This window comes from Prunus mume, linkage group LG1 (assembly GCF_029339155.1).
Source record: "Prunus mume cultivar Tortuosa linkage group LG1, ASM2933915v1, whole genome shotgun sequence".
Lineage (NCBI taxonomy): Eukaryota > Viridiplantae > Streptophyta > Magnoliopsida > Rosales > Rosaceae > Prunus > Prunus mume.
Genome location: NC_142698.1, coordinates 9,219,604 through 9,241,005, shown reverse-complemented (window position 1 = coordinate 9,241,005; position 21,402 = coordinate 9,219,604). Strand labels below are relative to the sequence as shown.

General features: G+C 37.1%; 3 protein-coding genes across 3 annotated transcripts; 1 reads left to right on the top strand and 2 right to left on the bottom strand.

Annotated features, from left to right (window-relative positions):
• Nucleotides 1-191: 191 nt before the first annotated feature.
• LOC103334047 (uncharacterized) lies at nucleotides 192-1,472 on the top strand. Its single transcript, XM_008236975.3, has one exon. The coding sequence runs from the start codon at nucleotides 706-708 to the stop codon at nucleotides 1,378-1,380; it is 675 nt and encodes a 224-aa protein (XP_008235197.2). The 5' UTR covers nucleotides 192-705; the 3' UTR covers nucleotides 1,381-1,472.
• Nucleotides 1,473-1,971: 499 nt separating this feature from the next.
• Nucleotides 1,972-8,749, bottom strand: LOC103334037 (ATP-dependent RNA helicase DEAH12, chloroplastic-like). The gene is given in 4 exon segments (XM_008236963.3): nucleotides 1,972-3,486; nucleotides 4,072-4,888; nucleotides 4,890-7,196; nucleotides 7,666-8,749. Coding segments are annotated over 4 exon segments (5,175 nt in total). The 5' UTR covers nucleotides 8,503-8,749; the 3' UTR covers nucleotides 1,972-2,272.
• An 8,175-nt stretch (nucleotides 8,750-16,924) lies between these two features.
• Nucleotides 16,925-21,402, bottom strand: LOC103334027 (bifunctional riboflavin biosynthesis protein RIBA 1, chloroplastic-like). The gene is made up of 7 exons (XM_008236952.3): nucleotides 21,105-21,402; nucleotides 20,186-20,561; nucleotides 19,839-20,060; nucleotides 19,070-19,392; nucleotides 18,475-18,604; nucleotides 17,507-17,803; nucleotides 16,925-17,362 (listed from the first exon to the last, which is right to left on the bottom strand). Exons 1-7 carry the CDS (start codon nucleotides 21,158-21,160, stop codon nucleotides 17,096-17,098), a joined length of 1,671 nt encoding a protein of 556 aa, XP_008235174.2. The 5' UTR covers nucleotides 21,161-21,402; the 3' UTR covers nucleotides 16,925-17,095.

Below are 21,402 nucleotides of genomic sequence, written 5' to 3'. Positions count from 1 at the left end.
CCACGTTACACTTGATCAAAGAAAAAAACATATTTCTTCTTTGAGTTACTGATATCAAGCGAAAAGAAAAAAAACAAAAAATTTCTTCTTTGAGTTATTAATATTATGAACAAAATTGTACATCAAACCAAATTTTATTAGCATTACTTCATTATAAATAAATAAAATGTCATTATTTGTAGCAATAAAATACATTACTTCATAAATAAATAAAAATATAAAAACATTCTATGGATAGAAGAGGGGAAGGAGAAGGGATTGAACAAAGACAAGAAAGACTTTGAACAGGTGGCAGTATTCTATTAGCTTGGGATAATGAGGGGGAAAACTGACCTGGCATCCCCATGTCAGGAAAGGAAAGTTTTTCTCCTCTCCCCTCTCCCCACCCACCAAATTGTATAACGCATATATGTTTGTTTAACCCAACAAGCAACGACCTTTCCCTTGCACTAAAAGCAATTACCAACAAAACAATTCAAGTCATAAAAATTCCCTTTGTAAATTGTAGCTTAGCTTTGCCCAATCCTACACGACCCCGTTTCTTTCGGCCACGCTATCCCAACCACCCCCATCTCCACCAAACTTCCTCTTACTTTCCACGCCTCATCAGTTTCTTTTCCCCCTTTTTTTGCTTCTTTTTTGCTTTTCTGATCGAACCCATTTGGCTAAATCGTTCAGATTTAGCCTATATTCATTGTATGCACGATGATCAGTCCCATATCCATGGCGGGGTGGACATCAAATAACCCAAAGTTGACTCCCAAAGCGGTGGATGGGAATGAAATGTTGAAGGGTCTAAATTTAACTCCTGTTTCTCACAAGTCTTCTGGTTTGGACCTCATACAGAACTGCGATCTTCCTCCTCCGATGAAATTCTTTACGGGTTCCGATAACAAGACTGTTTTGTCATCCATGAACAGGGCTGGCAGCATGAGTATGACCCAAGAAGATGACAACAGGGATGAATTTGACATGTGTGGAAACAGAGGTGACGGCGGCGAGAATGAGAAGTTGGAGCTTTTCAGGGCGTTGAGGCTGTCGCAGACAAGAGCAAGAGAGGCAGAGAAGAAGGCTGAGAAATTGGGAAAGGAGAAAGACTGCCTTTCTGATGCTCTGCTTGCGGAGGCCAGGGAGTTGTTTGCGTATAGGCAATGGGTGAGGCTGCTTGAGCTTAAAGTTTCCAAGTTGGAGTCACAATGGGCACAGCAAGAGGAAGAGGGATCTTTTTGGGGTGGCAGATCAAAGGGTTTGGAGGAGCAGTCGGTGAAGGAAGGAGATGAGGGTGAGAATGGGGATGGCATTTCTTGGATTGTAGCTTTAGCTCTTTGTTTTGGCATTGCCGGGGTAGGCTTTGCATTTGGCTGCAGATATTTATGTTGAAATTTCATTTTTGTAAAAGGCCATAGCGAAAGAGAAAAATAGGTGTATACATGATCATACCTGGTAAATGAATACACATTTCAAGCTTAAAAGGTGACTTGTATCTGTATATTTCCAACTGCAGAGCATATGTCAAAGAAATATTCTGCAATTATGCAACATTGTGTTATGGGGAAAAAATAAAATATAAAGGTTTATGTGAGATTATCTAGGCTTATGGTTTAGTGGGTCCCATTGAGTTTAGGACCCACTTTGCTCTTCTCCATATAGCCGATACCAGACAAATATCTGTCTCCATGTTAGAAATAAGAAGGGTTTTTAATCACCCTCTAGATACTGTGATACATTGTGAGCTCCATATGAATCAACGGTCAAGATCAGCCCGAGTCTCATGGACTATTGATACATTACGAGCCCCACAACTGTAGATAAATTGTGAGCCCCAAAAACAGCTCACACTTATGGGCGATTGAACTTAGCACTTCTATGTAAACAATTACTGAATACAAGAGCTTGTTGGAGTTGAGAGCACTTGCCTGTTTACTGTTAAAACCAAGCGCTAAAAATGTAGATCAGCTCATAACATCCAAATTGGATGAGAAACGGAAAATTGGCTAGAATTCACTCAAGTTAAAAGCACTGTACAGAGAGGCCTAACCATTTATACATGTGTGAGGAGGATTGAGGAGCCCTGTGACGATAAGAAAATATAAATTAAAGAAAAAATAAGGGCACACTAAGCAACTACTTTAGCTTAAGCAACCACAGCAACACCAGCTGTTATTTATCTTTACCTATTCCATCTTTTTTCTACTCTACAAACTGTGTATAGATTAATAGTACAAAGCTAAAGGCAGCAGCATATAAGTAAACATGATGAGCACTTTGATATTCAAATGATGGCCATGTGAACACTCCTCAAATGGTCATAGCATTCATTGCTGGTTCCGTAAGACGCCAAGCACACCCAGCAAATATGCTTCCCACACCTACATTCTATATGGTTGCACCCATCTATCTTCTCAATTGTATACCTGCATACCGGGCAGCTCTTCACATGTTCTTTTCCTTTGCACCACTCCTTCAATGATGAATCTGGATCTTCCTTGAACTCCCGGTACTGCTCACACGACAAGTATGGATGATATTCTAAATGGCACCGGGTACATGTCTCAGCATAACATGCACCACATACGAATGGTTCACCATCTGTCCCAGGAGCAGCTACCTGATACACAGATGAGCAGTCAGGAGAAGGGCAAAACCTGTAGATTCCCCCACTTGAAGCAATAAATGATCCCAATGAGGCCCTAAAGAGCTCCTCCAGCTTCTCACTTGATAAGAGATATCTCAGATCACTGAACACAATAAGAGACCTGCAACCCTCGTGTGCACAGGACATTGGGAAACTATCTTGGTTTTTTATTGCAGACTCGCACTGCTCCACCAAACACAAACGACAAAATAAATGCCCACACACCGCAAGCCGGTATTCATCTTCAATCTCACACAAACATATGGGGCAATCAGCTTCACTATTAAACCTCTCAGTCGAACTACCTGTCATCTGTGCAATCTCATAAATATTATCTTCTACTTTCTGCTTCAAATCCTTGTTTCCATGAATGGAAATGACTTGACGGCGAACATTTAGACTAAAATCAGCCCCTGGTACCTTCTCTTTGAGCCCATGGAGGTCTGCCCCAAACCTGTTAACAACCTCTTTCATCAACTCAGGAGGTAAGGCACTACCTTGAAGTCGGATCTCAATCAGCTTATTTTCATGGAGCGTTAAAAGGGAGTCAACCAATTTCTGCTGGACCACACTAACTTGGTCTGAAGAACCGAAGACCTGTACACTGACGTTACGCCTGTCAAAAAGAATATAGGTTCCCGTCTCTCTCTCTAGTGAGTGCATTAGAGCGATGCCATCTCTGGAGAACAGAAGCTGTAAAATAGTTGGAGTGAGGCTGGCATGGTCTATTGTCTTCCCTTTCACAAGCTCCTCCACACGTCTTCTCAGGTCTGCAACTGTTTTTGTAGCATTGGCAGATATCTTCACTCTGTAGGAGCCATTAGCATTCCTATCTAAACTCCATTCTACACCTGTAAACAAGAAAAAAACTCAAGATGGTCAAACACGCACTTCTATCTATAAGAAAACATACATGATGTTCTCAAATTTAGTCATAAGCATTATACAATCAGTAATAAAAATAAAAAATAATATAAGAATGAATTAGCTGGTGCAATGCACAGGGTATTATATGCTTTCTAAGAATCAATGAAATAAAGCTAAAGAGTGCAGTATATTTTTAAAAGCTCCATCAAAAGGACAATTATGTAAGTTGACACACTTTTGCAAGGATGGAAAGAATTCAGTCCAAATGCATATCAAGTGCAAGACCATTTCCAGGAAAGAAAGAAAAAAAGTAATTCACAGAACAAACAAAGATAAAGCAACTCCAAACCAACAAGACATGAAGGAGGATGAATAAAAATGAAAAAGTTATAACCACAGAGAAATAAAATACAAAAAGTGAAGCAGAGACAGAAGAATATCCAAGTACTTATAACCACAGAAAAGGTTAAGATCAAATGAAATTCATTAATGGTTAGCCAGAGAAAAGAAATATTGCATAAAATTGGAAAAGAAAATGCAGCAAGATTACTATATGCGACTAGAAGTACCATTTAGTTGAAAAAAACTTGAAAGTAACGAATCCAACTGCTTCTTGATCACAGGATAAACAGGGGCAGGGCAGGATAGAGAGCTATGAAATAACTGCTGGCACTTCATCTTTTGCCATGAAAGGAACCCAGGCAATACTTTCCCTTCTAATTGTTCCAAAGCTTTTGCCGCCTCCAAGTGTAATCTTCCATCAAATGTAATCAAAGCTCTCATGAAAGCATTCTTTTGTTCAGGCTCGAAAACCTGAATGCTGCAGCTATTGTGGGAGTATCTTTTAGGCATAAAGGTTGATATTTCTTTTAGGAGAGCATCTTCACAAGCACCACATGGTGGATTTTCTACAGCATCTCCTCTCAGCAGAAAAAAATCCAGGATTCTCCTACTTGTAGCAGTCCTCAACACATCCAAAATTTCAGCCTCAGAAAGATCTTTTTCAAGTCCACTGATCACAACAGAATCCATGGATCTTTTGCTAGTTTCACAACGAACAATTCTTCCTCCTACTAAAAGGTTAAAAAAATCATTAACCATGTAAGCAACATCATCCACATCACATTTGACAATTGCAATCCCCCTGCTTAGCCTGCGAGGCCAATAAACTTTAGCTCTAACAGCAGGGAACGACAACATTTTACGATCACCCCCAACCTGAGAAGGAATAACCTTCAGTATGGAGCCACTAAATTCAGATTCATTTAGTTCAACAGCTTTTTGAGCCACATCAGGACTTAAAAATGTTATCCTGGCCGACTTTCCTTTATCAACACTTTCCTGCCCAGTGCCAGTGAACTTATGAATAGCACATATACTACCAGAGGACATACTTTTCAAGCTCACTAAGTAACTCCTTGTCATCCATAGAATCTAGTTTTGAATGAACTACATCAACAGTCAAACACCTTTTTTGAAGCTCCAGATGCTTGATCTCAGCACCAGCTCCAAACAATGCTATTGAAGGCAAGACACCAGAACCATGATACAAGCATTTCTCCAAACATTCATTTCGCATCCATTTTCGTTCACACTCCAAGGCATCATATACAAAGCTTGAAACCCTATCCATGTCATGCAAGGTGGCAAACAACGTAATCTCATTCTGATAATAATCGACTTTAATGTTGATACGTTCGTCCTTGCAAATTGACCTAACACGTGAAACAAGATGAAGCAGATAACCGTTGCCCTTCCCACAAAATCTTTTAAGCAGAGTACTGCCAAAACCAGTCAAAACTTTCAGTTGCAATTTTTGACTTTCCATCTTAGATACATCAAACAAAGGAGGAGGAGATAGGGTAGACAAAGAGTTGAAATCAATGGAAGTGACGCAGACTAAATATTGATTAGAAATTGACAGGAGTTCACCAAATACTACCCAACTAGGTTTCTCACCAAATACTAACAATGAACACGAAGGATGCAACCGAACATGTTGCCCGCTTAATGCCACTTCATAACCAAGTTGATCATGTCCCGAGAACATAGCAACATTTTCCACAAGGGAAGAAAGTATAACCTTTTTCAAATATTTATCACAATCATTTGATTCATGTGGATTCCAACACCAGGTACTAGGAATTATCATATTGAGTTCATGTTTAAGGCAAGACTCCAAATCCTTTACCATTTCTTGGCATCTCCTCATAGTTTTGGCATTAATGCTGTTTTCCCAACACCATGTGTTTTTCTTCTCTTGAGCCAAATTATCCCATGTCTTGTACACAGAGAGAAGGGTAAAAAGATCCCCATCACGATGGCAAAATTGCACCTTAAGGCAGTCTGATCTAAGTTTTTCTTCATCATTACCAACTCTACAAAATATACTACTGGAATTTGCCATTACAGCTGCAAGAACAAGGCCTTCCCTACGTAAGCTGTGGTTATAACAACCAAGGATTAATTTACCAAGCCGAGGCTCAACACCCAATTTAACCAAGAACCGACCATCCTTGGTTAATTCAAAAACATCATCAGTTTGCTTCACAGCTCCTAACTGAATAAGGTTCCGCATGGCCATGTCAATAGCTTCAGAACAAGGTGCATCAATAAATTCAAAATCTTTTAAATTCTTGATGCCCAAAGCCAAAATCTTCAGAACTGCAACACCAAGGTGAACTCTACGGATCTCAGGTTCCTGGCAAGGAGGCATCGCCTCAAAATCATTTTTTGAGTAGAGTCTGTAACATATACCAGGTTCCGTTCTTCCAGCACGGCCACTTCTTTGATTAGCAGAACTCCGGCTGATTCTGCAAACTCTTAGAACATTCATGCCACTTGCAGGTTCAAATTTGCTTTCTTTAGCCATACCAGAATCAATCACATACTTTACCCCAGGAATTGTCAGAGATGTCTCAGCCACATTTGTGGAAAATATAATTTTTCTTCTTCCAGGGTAGTTTTGGAAAACATTATATTGGTCTTCAAAAGTTTGTTTTCCATGCAGTGGCAGTGCAATTGCACCAGGTGCTATAAACTTCTGACAAGCCCATTCTACTTCCATCTGGGAAGTCAAAAAGGCAAGAATTGTCCCTTCTTTCTCTTTTTTGTGTACCTCCGTTGCTACCCTCAGCACATCAGAAACATAGGAAGTAGCATCACTAGAAGTTCCTTCACTGAAAGACGGTTTATATCTAACATCAACGGGAAAGCTCCTCCCCACCACATAAAAGATTCCACAGCCATAATAATAATTTGAGAGCACTTCTGCATCAGCTGTTGCAGACATTATAACAAGTCGTAAACTAGGTCTTCGACCTAGTAAACCTTTGATCAATGCCAAAAGGAGATCAGTATTCAAGCTCCTTTCATGAGCCTCATCAATTATGATGCAAGAAATCCCAGACATATTCATATCATTCATGTAGTGCTGCAGTAGACAGTGGTCCGTCATAAATATTACCTTAGAATTCAACTCCTGCCCTGACAAAAATGTCGGATTAAATTTTATTGATTTTTCTCTATAACACCCACTACTTTCTTGTGTAACCCTTTCGGCCAACGACGTGGCAGCAATCTTGCGAGGCTGAGTGCATACAATAGACTGCTCAGCAGCAATTCCAGAATCAGCAAGAAACTGCACCAACTGTGTACTCTTTCCTGAACCAGTTTCTCCAATTAACACCAGGACCTGTGCAAATTCTAGTTAAAAAGAAGACAAAAAGGAAAATCTGAAATGCCTATATTGCATATCTACCAAAAATGACGCTCCTAGTTTTGAGCTTAAATAATTAATAAGTGCTTGAACAATAAATAAATAGCCTACAAGGTAGAAAGAAAAGCATATTATCAAATGATTCAGGTCTCAATACTGCTTTAGCATTTTTTTTCCACAAATCATACAATGTATCACGTAAATAAAGTGCTTAAAGCATAATATATACGGAAGCAAAAAAATAAAAAAATAAAAAAATCAAGCGCAGTTTAACAAAGCTGGTCCATTCACCTGGCATTCCAGTAGAGTGCTTAAACAAACAGACAAGGTTGCTAATCAAGAATGTCAACAAAAACTGGAGTGAAGAAGATTGCTAATCAAATCCAAAATAACATAAAACCCAACTTGCAAAACAACTACACAACCAGAGTTAAGCACATTATACCTGCTGGGTAAGAATTTGCTGAAGAATTTGCTGCCGATAAGCGTAAATGGGCAACCCTTCTTCGAGCCTGTGGCACTCCCGAGCCATTATGCTCTGAATTCGACCCCAATCATAAACTTCACTTGAAAATTTAAACACTTGCACGCCTTCTTCACCACACACCTCCAACCCGTTCCCATCAAGATAAGCAAGCAAACAGTTCATTGCCGACTTGAACTCCCCAATCTTTCTCTCCACCAATTCCATTTCGCATTTACTCCTCCTCTTCTTCTGAGCTAAGTCATCCAGAGTCCAAACAGGGCTTGGCCTCAGAAGTAACTTCGAAACTCGCTCAAATTCCTTAGACAACAGGGCCCGCTTCGCCTCGCACTTCTTCACTGCTTCCCCGTCGATCAATTTCTTAATTCTTTCGGTGAACAAGCCTCTGAGCCGGTCCTGGAGCTCCTCGAGATCGGACGGCACAGAAACAAACCGGTTCAACTTCGGTGTCAGATTATGAACCCGGTCGAGCCGCGATTCCCAAAGACAAACAATGGCCTCGAGCGCGTGGGCCCATTGTGTGTAGAACAAGGAGACCACTATGACATTAGAGGGAGAGAACTCGACGTTTTCGGGTTTGAACTTGCATTTAGCGATCACGGCGTCGATGTCGGCTTTCCGGTGGTTACGTTGGTCGGAGAGGAGCACGACGATGAAACTCGGGGGCCTGGGAGGGGGTCGACGACAGCAGCCGTCCGGCAGGGAATTGGGTTGCCTGGGAGGGTACCGGTGGGGAATTTCCGGCGGCTGAGGTTGGCGGAAAGTGGCGCGAGGGTATGGTCCGCACGACGATCTCATGGCATCGAGAGCGACGACGAAACCCTAGAGAGAGAGAGAGATATAGAGAGAGTGAGAAACGGAAACGCAGAAAGGTTGGGGCTTGAGAAAAGAGTGTATGAGAATTTCAATCTTGAGGGCAATTGGAAACGGTTGAGATGTTACAGACGTGGCGGGCAAAGACTTTATAAGAGTAGAGAAGAAGAAGAACAGAGTAGAGAGAGAGAGTGGGGGTTTGGTGAGTGGAAGTCACCGCTAGTCAATTAATGCTCTCTCTCTCTTGACACCAAATTGCTTTTTTGTCGCTTTTTTCATAGATTATGGAAGATCTAAGGGTATTGTATCAATTGGGGAAGTGAAGGGTCTTGTGACTTGAGGACTAAGTTTGGTAGAGAATCAATAAAGTTGTTCATAATTCACTAATAAGTATTTTTGAGTACACACGAGAAGTGGGGTACTGAGCACGATTCATAAGTGTGTAGAGAAGTTTTTAAAGGATTGATCTCGTATTAATAGTTGATAGATTTTATGTACATGTATGATGTACACGTGAACGACGATCACGATTTTACGTTCATCAATGGTTGATAAGCCTATACATCCATGCATGATGCACACGTGAACGACACATACTTTAGTTAATTTTTTTTAATTAATACTCATCGTATTTATGTTTATCTTGTTCTCATTAAATTTTATTTGTATAAAATTCTGTTTTTGAACTTACCTACTAATATTCCTAATATATGTCCTTAAACTATTTTGGTAGCTTCAATCGAGATGCCAATCTAAATTGAGTTGCCCTGACATCTATTTTTAGTTTTGCTAGCATCATACTAGGCTATCAAAGTTTTGTAGATATGGTAGAATTTTGCAAACAAAAATACTTTCCTCCTCACCGGGTAAGTAAGAGCTCATACATTCCTGCCAATAGTTTGGTGTTTGTAGAACCCATCTTTTCTTTTCTTTTTTCTTGTAGAGAATCAATGTTCACGATCCACTAATTTGTATTCTTTAGTACATACGAGGAGTGGGGGAGCGAGCATAATTCATAAGTGTGTAGAGAAGTTTTGAAAGAATTCAACTCATATTAATAGTTGATAAATTGTATGCACATGCATGATGTACACGTGCACGACGATCATGATTTTAAGCACATCAATGGTTGGTAGCCCATACACCCATGCATGATGCACACGTAAACGATACATACTTTATTTATACTTTTTTTTTATACGTATTTATGTTTATCTCGTTCTCATTAAATTTTATTTGTATAAAATTCTATTTCTGAACTCACCTACTAATATTCCTAATATATGTCCTTGAACTATTTTGGTAGCTTCAATTGAGATGCCAATCCAAATTAAGCTGCCCTGACATCTATTTTGAGTTGTGTTAGCATCTAACCAGGCTATCAAAGGTTATGTAGATATGGTAGGATTTTGCAAAGAAAAATACTTCCCTCCTTACCAAGTAAGTAGGAGCTCATACATTCCTGCAAATAGTTTGGTATTTTTAGAACCCTTCTTTTCTTTTTCCTTGTAGAGAATCAATAAAGTTGTTCACAATCCACTAATTTGTATAAATTGTATTCTTAAGTACATACGAGGAGTGGGGGAGTGAGCGCGATTCATAAGTGTGTAGAGAAGTTTTGAAAGAATTCAGCTCATATTAATAGTTGATAGATTTTATGCACATGCATGATGTACACGTGAACGACGATCATGATTTTATGCGCATCAATGGTTGGTAGCCCATACACCCATGCATGATGCACACATAAACGATACATACTTTAGTTGTACTTTTTTTTAATAATACTCATCATATTTATGTTTATCTCGTTCTCAATAAATTTTATTTGTATAAAATTCTATTTATGAACTCACCTACTAATATTCCTAATATATGTCCTTGAACCATTTTGGTAGCTTCAATCGAGATGCCAATCCAAATTGAGCTGCCTTGACATCTATTTTTAGTTTTGTTAGCATCTAACTAGGCTATCAAAGGTTATGTATATATGGTAGGATTTTGCAAAGAAAAATATTTCCCTCCTTACCAAGTAAGTAGAGCTCATACATTCCTGCCAATAGTTTGGTGTTTTTAGAACCCTTTTTTCTTTTTCCTTGTAGAGAATCAATAAAGTTGTTCACGATCCACTAATTTGTATTCTTAAGTACATGCGAGGAGTGGGGGAGCGAGCATGATTCATAATTGTGTAGAGAAGTTTTGAAAGAATTCAGCTCATATTAATAGTTGATAGATTTTATGCACATGCATGATGTACACGTGAACGACGATCATGATTTTATGCGCATCAATGGTTGGTAGCCCATACACCCATGCATGATGCACACGTAAACAATACATACTTTAGTTATACTTTTTTTAATAATACTCATCGTATTTATGTTTATCTTGTTCTCAATAAATTTTATTTGTATAAAATTCTATTTCTGAACTCACCTACTAATATTCCTAATATATGTCCCTGAACCATTTTGGTAGCTTCAATTGAGATGCCAATCCAAATTGAGCTGCCTTGACATCTATTTTTAGTTGTGTTAGCATCTAACCAGGCTATCAAAGGTTATGTAGATATGGTAGGATTTTGCAAAGGAAAATACTTCCCTCCTTACCAAGTAAGTAGGAGCTCATACATTTCTGCCAATAGTTTGGTGTTTTTAGAACCCTTCTTTTCTTTTTCCTTGTAGAGAATCAATAAAGTTGTTCACGATCCACTAATTTGTATTCTTGGGTACACACGAGGAGTGGGGGAGCGAGCATGATTCATAAGTGTGTAGATAAGTTTTGAAAGAATTCAGCTCATATTAATAGTTTATAGATTTTATGCACATGCATGATGTACACGTGAACGACGATCATGCTTTTACGCGCATCAATGGTTGGTAGCCCATACACCTATGCATGATGCACACGTAAACGATACATACTTTAGTTATACTTTTTTTAATAATACTCATCGTATTTATGTTTATCTCGTTCTCAATAAATTTAATTTGTATAAAATTTTATTTCTGAACTCACCTACTAATATTCCTAATATATGTCCCTGAACCATTTTGGTAGCTTCAATCGAGATGCCAATCCAAATTGAGCTACCCTGACATCTATTTTTAGTTGTGTTAGCATCTAACCAGGCTATCAAAGGTTATGTAGATATGGTAGGATTTTGCAAAGGAAAATACTTCCCTCCTTACCAAGTAAGTAGGAGTTCATACATTTCTGCCAATAGTTTGGTGTTTTTAGAACCCTTCTTTTCTTTTTCCTTGTAGAGAATCAATATAGTTGTTCACGATCCACTAATTTGTATTCTTGGGTACACACGAGGAGTGGGGGAGCGAGCATGATTCATAAGTGTGTAGAGAAGTTTTAAAAGAATTCAGCTCATATTAATAGTTTATAGATTTTATGCACATGCATGATGTACACGTGAACGACGATCATGCTTTTACGCGCATCAATGGTTGGTAGCCCATACACCCATGCATGATGCACACGGAAACAATACATACTTTAGTTATACTTTTTTTAATAATACTCATCGTATTTATGTTTATCTCGTTCTCAATAAATTTTATTTGTATAAAATTCTATTTCTGAACTCACCTACTAATATTCCTAATATATGTCCCTGAACCATTTTGGTAGCTTCAATCTAGATGCCAATCCAAATTGAGCTGCCCTGACATCTATTTTTAGTTGTGTTAGCATCTAACTAGGCTATCAAAGGTTATGTAGATATGGTAGGATTTTGCAAAGGAAAATACTTCCCTCCTTACCAAGTAAGTAGGAGTTCATACATTTCTGCTAATAGTTTGGTGTTTTTAGAACCCTTCTTTTCTTTTTCCTTGTAGAGAATCAATAAAGTTGTTCACGATCCACTAATTTGTATTCTTGGGTACACACGAGGAGTGGGGGAGCGAGCATGATTCATAAGTGCGTAGAGAAGTTTTGAAAGAATTCAGCTCATATTAATAGTTGATAGATTTAGGCACGTGCATGATGTACACGTGAATGACGATCATGATTTTACGTGCATCAATGGTTGGTAGCCCATGACACCGTAAACAATACATACTTTAGTTATACTTTTTTTTTAAATAATACTCATCTTATTTATGTTTATCTCGTTCTCAATAAATTTTATTTGTATAAAATTCTATTTATGAACTCACCTACTAATATTCCTAATTTATGTCCATGAACTATTTTGGTAGTTTCAATTGAGAGGCCAATACAAATTGAGCTGCCATGATGCATATTTTTAGTTGTGTTAGCATCTAACCAGGCTATAAAGGTTATGTAGATATGGTAGGATTTTGTAAAGGAAAAAACCTTCTTACCAGGTAAGTAAGAGCTCCTACATTCATGCCAATAATTTGGTGTTTGTAGAGCCCTTCTTTTCTTTTTTCTTATAGAAAATCAATAAAGTTTACAATGCACTAATATGTATTCTTGAGTAAATACAAGGAGTGGGTTAGCAAGCATGATTCATAAGTGTGTAGAGAAGTTCTGAAAGGATTTAGTTCGTAGTAATAGTTGACAGATTTTATGCACATGCATGATGTACACATGAACGACGATCGTGATTTTACGTGCATCAATGGTTGGAAGTCTATACACTCATGCATGATGCACACGTGAACAACACATACTTTAGTTATACTTTTTTTTTAATATTACTCATCATATTTATGTTTATCTCGTTCTCAATAAATTTTATTTGTATAACATTGTATTTCTAAACTCACCTACTAATATTCCTAATATATGTCCTTGAACTATTTTGGTAGCTTCAATCGAGATGCCACTCCAAATTGAGCTGCCTTGACACCTATTTTTAGTTGTGTTAGCATCTAACCAGGCTATCAAAGGCTATGTAGATACGATAGGATTTTGCAAAAGAAAATATTTTCCTTCTTACCAGGTAAATAGAAGCTCCTCCATTCTTGCCAATAGCAATGTGATATGTGTGCTGAAGTTTTTTTTGTTTTTTTTGTGTGTTTTTAATGAATTATTTTTGTATATGTGTCAAATTGTAATTCACAAGAAGGAGTATATAAGGAGGCAAGTAGTATCATTTTGCAAATAGTTTCATTCAACTAAAGCAAAAGTTAAGCTTTTTCTTTTTTCAATTTTTCTTTGGGTGGTGGCCCCAACTCTTTACAAATGTTATACTAGTAGGTTCCACATTAATAAAATAAGGGTGATGATTTTCATACTTCTATTTTTTTTTTTTTTTGGGAGACATTTCCTATTGAGAGGGGCGATAATATACTAAACTTACACACACTACACAGATGCTAAGACTCGAACTCAAGACCTTACCTGGGAACAATTACTCTAAACCACTACACTAGTGGGTCTTTTGCTTCATATTTCTATTTTGTACATGCACTCCTACTCCATATTTTTAGACTTTCATTTTTATTCTATTCATTTGATATATAGAAAGCATAAGAGAAATAAGTAGTGCAAATTTATAAAACTAGAGTAACAAACTTGGTACCCTAAAGTAATAAATTGACATATTAACTCTGTTTGGTCGTGGAGAAATTTAGAACTAAACTTCAAATTGCCACATAAAACTATATCAAATACGATTTTACATTACATTCTAACTTCTTGGGGTTGTAACTGCAATGCTTTTTTTATTTGATTTAGGTTCCTTGTGTAATAGGGTTAATGTTTAGTGTATTATTAGGAGAGAATTCTAGTGGAAGAGACCATATAGAACCCAAAAAAATTAATGCAAAGAGATGCATAAAATTAATTGTTGGAACTAGACTGAAAATTAAAGTAAACATACATAGGCCAGAAAAGAAAATATTTAAAATATAGGTTTTCTTAACCAATGGAGTTTCTAAAATTTCTTATTTAATCATTTGCATGCAATTTATTTTTAATAGGACATGAAGGATTCAAATTCGGTACATCTTTCAACATTGAAAAGAGAAATATCACTAGACTACACGTGAGTTGATTGTGTGCAATGGCGGATCCCGGATTCTCCGGACAAGGAGTCATAGTGTAAAAATTATGAATTTTTTTTAAGAACAAAATAAGACTAAAAAACATAACATTATCAGTAAAAAAACAAATTATCATATTATTAATCAAAACAAAAAAAAACATAACAATTATCAATAAGAAACATAACAATTATTAACTCTAATCAATAAATTTCATATCAATATGATAACAGAAACATAGCAATATCATATCAAAAATTTCATTCCATAAAAGTCTTAATTAGAACTTTGTTGTTGTAGAAAAGTCTTAAACTTATTTTCTTGTTCATGGTTGTGAATTGATCTGCGATTTGATCAATAATAATAGTTAAAATAAGAGATATTAGTATTGAAGATTATGCACCAAATCTCGACTCATATCTCAACAAATAAACTCCCCAAACATCTCGACCCTTACCAATCATGGTCAGAAGTGCTAGTTTGGAAGAGATTTTCAAACTGTAACATTTTGTTAGTCTTAAAACATGCAATTTGGTCACTAAAGGTATGATTGGTAACTAATTAACTTTATTTCTCTATTCTTTATTGAGTAACATTATAAAATCACACCTAATTTCTTTTCACATATAGTCTCTTGTAGACAAAATTTAGATACTCATAGTTACTATAAAACATCACAATGCATTCCAAAAATTAGTATTTTGGCAAGGTCTTGATTTATTTTCCTGTTTTATTTTTAATTTCAAAATAAGTAGTCTTTTGGGATATTATTTTCTTAATATGACTTATTTCTTTTAGGGCTTTTAATTTGATATAGAAAAAGCAAATCATATTAAGAAAATGTTGTCCGTAAAAACTAATTCCTAAATGAGGTTAGATTTCCTAACATGAGATTTGTGAAACAAAGACCACTGTGTATCTATGCATATAGAAAAATTTTATTGTCCACAAACTAATATGCCAGAAATATATTATATTAGGAAAAAAAATATCATGAAAACAATTTACTATACGAGGTTAGAATTCTTAACATGTGATTTGCAAAATTTAGACAAGTGTATACCTAAAATATTATTCTTTACACGTTTTAAATTATTTCATATTACCTACTAGGTATTTGTCTAATGGTACTTTTGTTCTACAATATTGAAAGAGGTTCTAAGATCGATTTCCACCTCCCAAAAGATTAAAAGAAGAAATCTTTCACAGAAACGAGTCTCATAAACTCATTCATAGGAGAGAATTAAATTTGAGTTGGAATGAAAAACATTTGCTATACCAACAGGTCTTCATTCCATAGGTAATTGTTTCATTTAGTTTGTGAAATCAAAGATCTGACTTATATGGATGCAAAACGATATATATATTTATAATGAGTTCAATATTTATTGTGGTTAACATCATTATGATGATGCAACTTTGTTATGAATATGTTGTCTCGTTATAAAAGTATTTTTGTAAATAAATTATCGTTTATAAAACAAGAGTAAAGTTTTCTATATATGAAAAAAAAAGAAAAAAAAAAAGAAAAAGAAAAAGGGCTTCACGCATGTCAGGTTAGTAAAGTTAACGGATTTATTATCAACAAAGTTTACAAGAAGAGGGGTGAAGTAAGTAATGCGGGACAAAAAGAAAGAATAAAGGGCTCCACCTCATCCTGCTTCCATTCCAACTTTGTTAAAGGAGGGAGCACTCGATTCCTTCTCCAAATTCTTATTTTTGTATTAGGCCGGGGCCAAGAAACAGAAGACGCCACGTCGGTTGGGGACCACCATCCTTTATCTCGTTTAGGGACTCGTGAAACCCTTTCCTCGAAAATCACAAGAAAAAAAACGAAAGCGACTCTCAACTCAAGCAGTACCTACTACATGCCTACCTGCACCAGCATCAGAACACGCAGCACCATCAAGGCCGTTTGGAGTGATTCTGATAGTGCTTTTTAAAAACCAGTAAGTTTAGAAGTACTTACAGGTCGTAGAAACGTTTTTTAAAAATGCACCTGTCATATACTTCTTTAGAAAGCACTCTCAAGTAATTTTTCAAGAAACACTTTGATTTCTTATGAAAATTTCAACATTTTTATAATAAAATCGCTTTTATCGTGCTTCCTAAAAAAACAGTTTTTCTCTCTTCTTTTATTTATTTATTTATTTATAAATTTTATATAGGACGGAACATTTTCTATTTCTTCCTTAAACCAACACGTGCAAACATTTCAATCTAAATGGAAAACCTGACACAATTTTTTTTGGTCTGATCCTGACACAATATTAGATCGACAGAATCGGATTTAAGATACTATTATTTTTTAGATAGTATGTGATCCAGTCTGACAAATAAATAAACATTTTACTTGATATTTATTTGTACTTGCTGTGGTAGCCGCAATAAGAAAAATGATCACACACAGGCACAGTAATGGCAGGGAAATGTTGATGAGATGAGAGACAAGTAGAACCCATGAATATAATAATCTCGTCCTCGATAATTCAATCCAGTCCAATCCCGCACTTTACTATCCAGTGTGCCAAACACATTATGACTGACAAAAAGATTGTAGCCAAAGTCATATATCTGAATAACTCTGACAGCAGGTTACACACCTGAAGTGCTCATGTCTCCGACATGCCGGTAGATGGGTTGTCAATGTTTGAACTACTTTCATCAGTGGTGCCATTTACATTACCATTAGAATTGGAACCATAGACATGCCCCATTTTTGAACGTTTGGTCTCCAAGTATCTCTGGTTCTCCCTAGTTATTGGGGCCAATAATGGGACCCTGCCAGCAATGGCCAAACCATAACCCTTGAGTCCAATATACTTTGCAGGATTGTTCGTCATCAGCCTCATTGTTCGAACACCTATATCTTGTAGTATCTGCCAAAAAAATTAATCATACGTTCAGAGAGGCTCATGTGTACAACACTTCAGCAGCAGGACATTACATTGCCAAGAATAGATACTTTCATGCTGAAAGTGACAATGCATGTGAGATACGATTGACTCTTAAGAAACCAGTACCTGTGCACCTATGCCATACTCACGAGAATCAACTGGTAATCCTAGCTCTTCGTTGGCTTCAACCGTGTCACTCCCATCATCCTGCAGGTTATAGGCTCGGAGCTTGTGACCCAAACCAATTCCTCTACCTTCATGTCCACGGAGATACACCAAAACACCCCTACCAGCTGCTTCAATTTGCTTCATTGCAAGAGATAGCTGGTCTCCACAGTCACATCTGGCTGATCCAAATATGTCGCCTGTGAGACACTCAGAATGTACCCTCACAAGTATATCTTTCCCGTCCTCAATTTCACCCTGTTCATATTAAAACCCTGCAAACAGTTACTTACAGGAATAACATTGATCAAACGCAAAATTTGTTTTCATTTATCAGACAACCTATTACGGAAAGATTGATGTAGGATAAAGATTTTTGTGATATCAGTTTAGGCAGAGAAATTGCTACAGTTAAAAGGGGAGAGAAAAAGGTAAAATAGAGGTTGAAGAGAAGAGCTGGAGAACGAGAGGGAAGGGGTACAGTAACCTAGTTCTTTATCATCAGATCAATAGCCAAAGTCTGAAACTCTATTAAAATAAGCTTAAAGCCCTTTCATGTTATCTCTGTCAATTCTTTTGCAGTTTCCATATACACATCTAATGATTACAATTAACTGATTCAAAAAATTCATCCTGACAAGTCAAGTACACAATGTCTGGTATGCGTCTTCAAAAATCAACTCTAAGAAGTGAGCAATAAAATAGCTATAAAAACAATCGCAGGTAACAAAGTCAAAGCAAGTTCCCGAACATCAACATTGTAGAATAATTGCAGGACTTCCCTACAGACAAAAGCATTGCGAATATCATGAGTAAAATTTAACAATTCACAAATTGACAATTATTCCAACTGCCATTTATTATTGGTGTTCTGTAATAAAGGTAGACAGTTTTAAGAGGAGAATACTCTACATCAATGGTTTGCTTACTTTAACCATTGCAATGTGCTCAATCCCATCAAGCAATGACTTATAACAGTAGGCCTCAAATGGCCCCCACATTGTGGGTATCCGTGCAACTCCAGCCCGCTCCACCAACTTATCCCTTTTCCTCCTATATCTGAAAGTTTTAATTGATAACCAATATCAAAATTCGAATTTCTTCCACTAATTCAAAAAGCAGGGCAAGAATCAACATTTAATAATTACTTGTTTTAACAAAGTATACCAAGAAGGAACAATAAGATTTATTCATTACTTCACTAAATGTTAAATCTCTTAAGAAAAATGAGTGGCAGACTTATTGGCAGCTGCGGACAGTTCTGAACTGATTTAGAGCGATATAAGCTATAACTATTTAAAGCACATTTAAGATGTCAAATAAACATTTTTCACTTACACACATGCTAGCTAGTGGATTCCAGATCATCCACTAGTGTTTCAGTATGTAATAACATTCATCCATTAATGAAACAGTTGTGTAAGGTACCAACTGTTTAACCTTGTCAAGTACCAAGGATTTATTAGGTAACTACAGCTAGTACACTTTGGACTCCTACTGGAAAGACACAACCATCCACAGTACCTGATCAAATCAGCAATGGAAATAATTTTCAAGTTTTCTGCCTGTGCAAATTGACTAAGCTTTGGTAATCTAGCCATAGAACCGTCATCATCCACAATTTCACATAAAACTGCTACCGGATCTTGCCCAGCCAGCATAGCAAGATCAACTGAAGCTTCAGTGTGACCAGCTCTTTTTAGAACTCCTCCCTCCCTGTACTTTAGGGGAAAGATATGTCCTGGGCGGTTGAAATCTTTAGGTTTTGAATTCCTTGATGCAAGAGCCAAGACTGTCACAGCTCTATCGCGAGCAGAAACACCAGTTGTCGTACCATGTTTTGCATCCTATAGAGTCCAATACAATTGAAGTCAACCACATAAGGGTTATAACAAGTCATAAAATTGGTCGATTTAGAAAGTAACACATTAGACATTTTAAAATTATTACATTCATTTGTTTATCTTCACTATCAATTCCCAAGACACAGACAAGATTGGCAATGCCAACTCTATTCAGCTCCACTGTCCCACAAAAATATTGAGTCAAAATACTTGCGTCAAAATCTGGATTCCGGCCACACATCTACAATATCCTTTTCACTCTTTCCCTAGCCTTTGAGAGGTCCAACAAACTTGGATGCAGTTACAAAGCATGACTCGACCAAAATGTAAAATGACATGGAACAAGAGGCCTGTGATCATTGATAAGGTCATTGTTTGCCACCTAATAGCACATCTCCAAGTGCACACTTAGACTTTAGTTTTTATTTGGGAAAGTTTAAACTACGTACCACTGAGACAGTGAACGCTGTACTAAGTTTTTCTTCATTCTCCTTCTGTGTCACCATAAGTGGAAGTTGCAACCTCTCTAAGTCTTCTCCTTTCATACTAACACAAACAATCCCAGTTCCATGCTTGACAATAAAAGCCATAGCTTCTGGCGTTGCCAAGGATGCTGCCATTATAAGATCTCCCTCATTTTCTCTGTCTTCATCATCTACAACAATTACCATCTGCAATATTTTCTTGAATTAATAATTTGTTATCTTATCAACCTCCAAAAAAGAAAAGCACAAGAAAAAAGAGAGTAACCGTATCCATTATAAACACAAAATAACTAGCTCAGAAAACGACAAACCTTGCCTTGACGTATATCTTCAATCGCCTCTGGTATGGATGAAAATCCTTCTACAGGATGATCCAGATCATTTTCATCATTTTCGGAAGAGAAACCACTAATTATAGGGGTTGTTTCTGCTGCAAGTGTTCCAAAACCTAATGCATCAGGTTGTATTTCAATCCCAGTTGGTTTGGCAGCCTGGGAGTTGACAAAAGTGTCTGCAGTTCTATTGCCATTAGAGTAGGACAGGAGATCATCTTCTCCCAACAAAGCTCTTGTCTTATTTGAGCCCTTGAAACTAAAGCGCAGTTTCCAAGTCAAACTTGGTGTGACAAAATCATATAAGCACCCATTTGCCGCAAATGAAGTCCCACGATATAGACCATTACGCCCTCTGAAGATAAGAATTAATTAGGCATCAACAAATATACCTGCTAATCTGAATTGAGGAAATAGCAATACCAACAAACCATCCAAAACCAAATACTTCACATATCAATTAACCTTGTAGTGAACCCTTAAACAGTGTTGAGCTGCTAACCTTAAATCCCATATAACTTTAATAATTAGGTCATGCAAACCATAATCCTCATCCAAAATTCTTTATCCCAAAACTTTTATTAGGGTTACAAAACCAAAGGTTTAAAACCATTTCTTGACTAAACAGGGAATTCCCACATATCCGATTAACTCTGTATATCACTGTGATGCTCAATTGCTCTCCCTATTTTCAACATTGCAAGCATATTTATGTATAACACCCAATTTGTAGTGTTTCTGAAAGACCAAAACATGAAAACCTCAATACTCTATGTAATTTTAGGACTTACATTTCTAATCATTTGTCTTCCTACGTTTGTGCCGAAAACAATCAAATCAAACTAGGACTACGAACTTTATAGCAGGCAAGAGAGAGAGAGAGAGAGAGAAGGCTCACTGAGAACGGGACAGAGAAATTGAGGAGCAATTGGGGTTGATAATGATGGAAGCCATTCGTTCAAAGCCTTGAGGTCAAGCTCCTTTAAGCTCAGCAGCCTCTGAGAGAGAGAGACGCCCGCGAAAGAAAGCTAAGAGAAGGAAGAGTACGGACGAGAAGAGCAGTACATAGAGCATAGGATAATAGGTGGCTGTATACGGTTGGTCGCCCAAAACCACCGCCAAGCAAACCAATGATTCAACGGTTCATATTTGCTCAGACAGACCAAAAAGGGAGAAAATTTTGTATGTTGCGGTAC

What these genes read in the sequence shown, in the direction of transcription:
- LOC103334047 (XM_008236975.3), top strand. Translation starts at nt 706, where the DNA reads ATGATCAGTCCCATATCCATGGCGGGGTGGACATCAAATAACCCAAAG.
- LOC103334027 (XM_008236952.3), bottom strand. Translation starts at nt 21,160, where the DNA reads ATGGCTTCCATCATTATCAACCCCAATTGCTCCTCAATTTCTCTGTCC. An exon ending in ATTTCTCTGTCCCGTTCTCA is followed by an intron (nt 20,562 to 21,104) that starts GTGAGCCTTCTC and finishes TCTTATCTTCAG; the next exon opens with AGGGCGTAATGGTCTATATC. An exon ending in AGTATGGCATAGGTGCACAG is followed by an intron (nt 17,363 to 17,506) that starts GTACTGGTTTCT and finishes TTTTTTTGGCAG; the next exon opens with ATACTACAAGATATAGGTGT.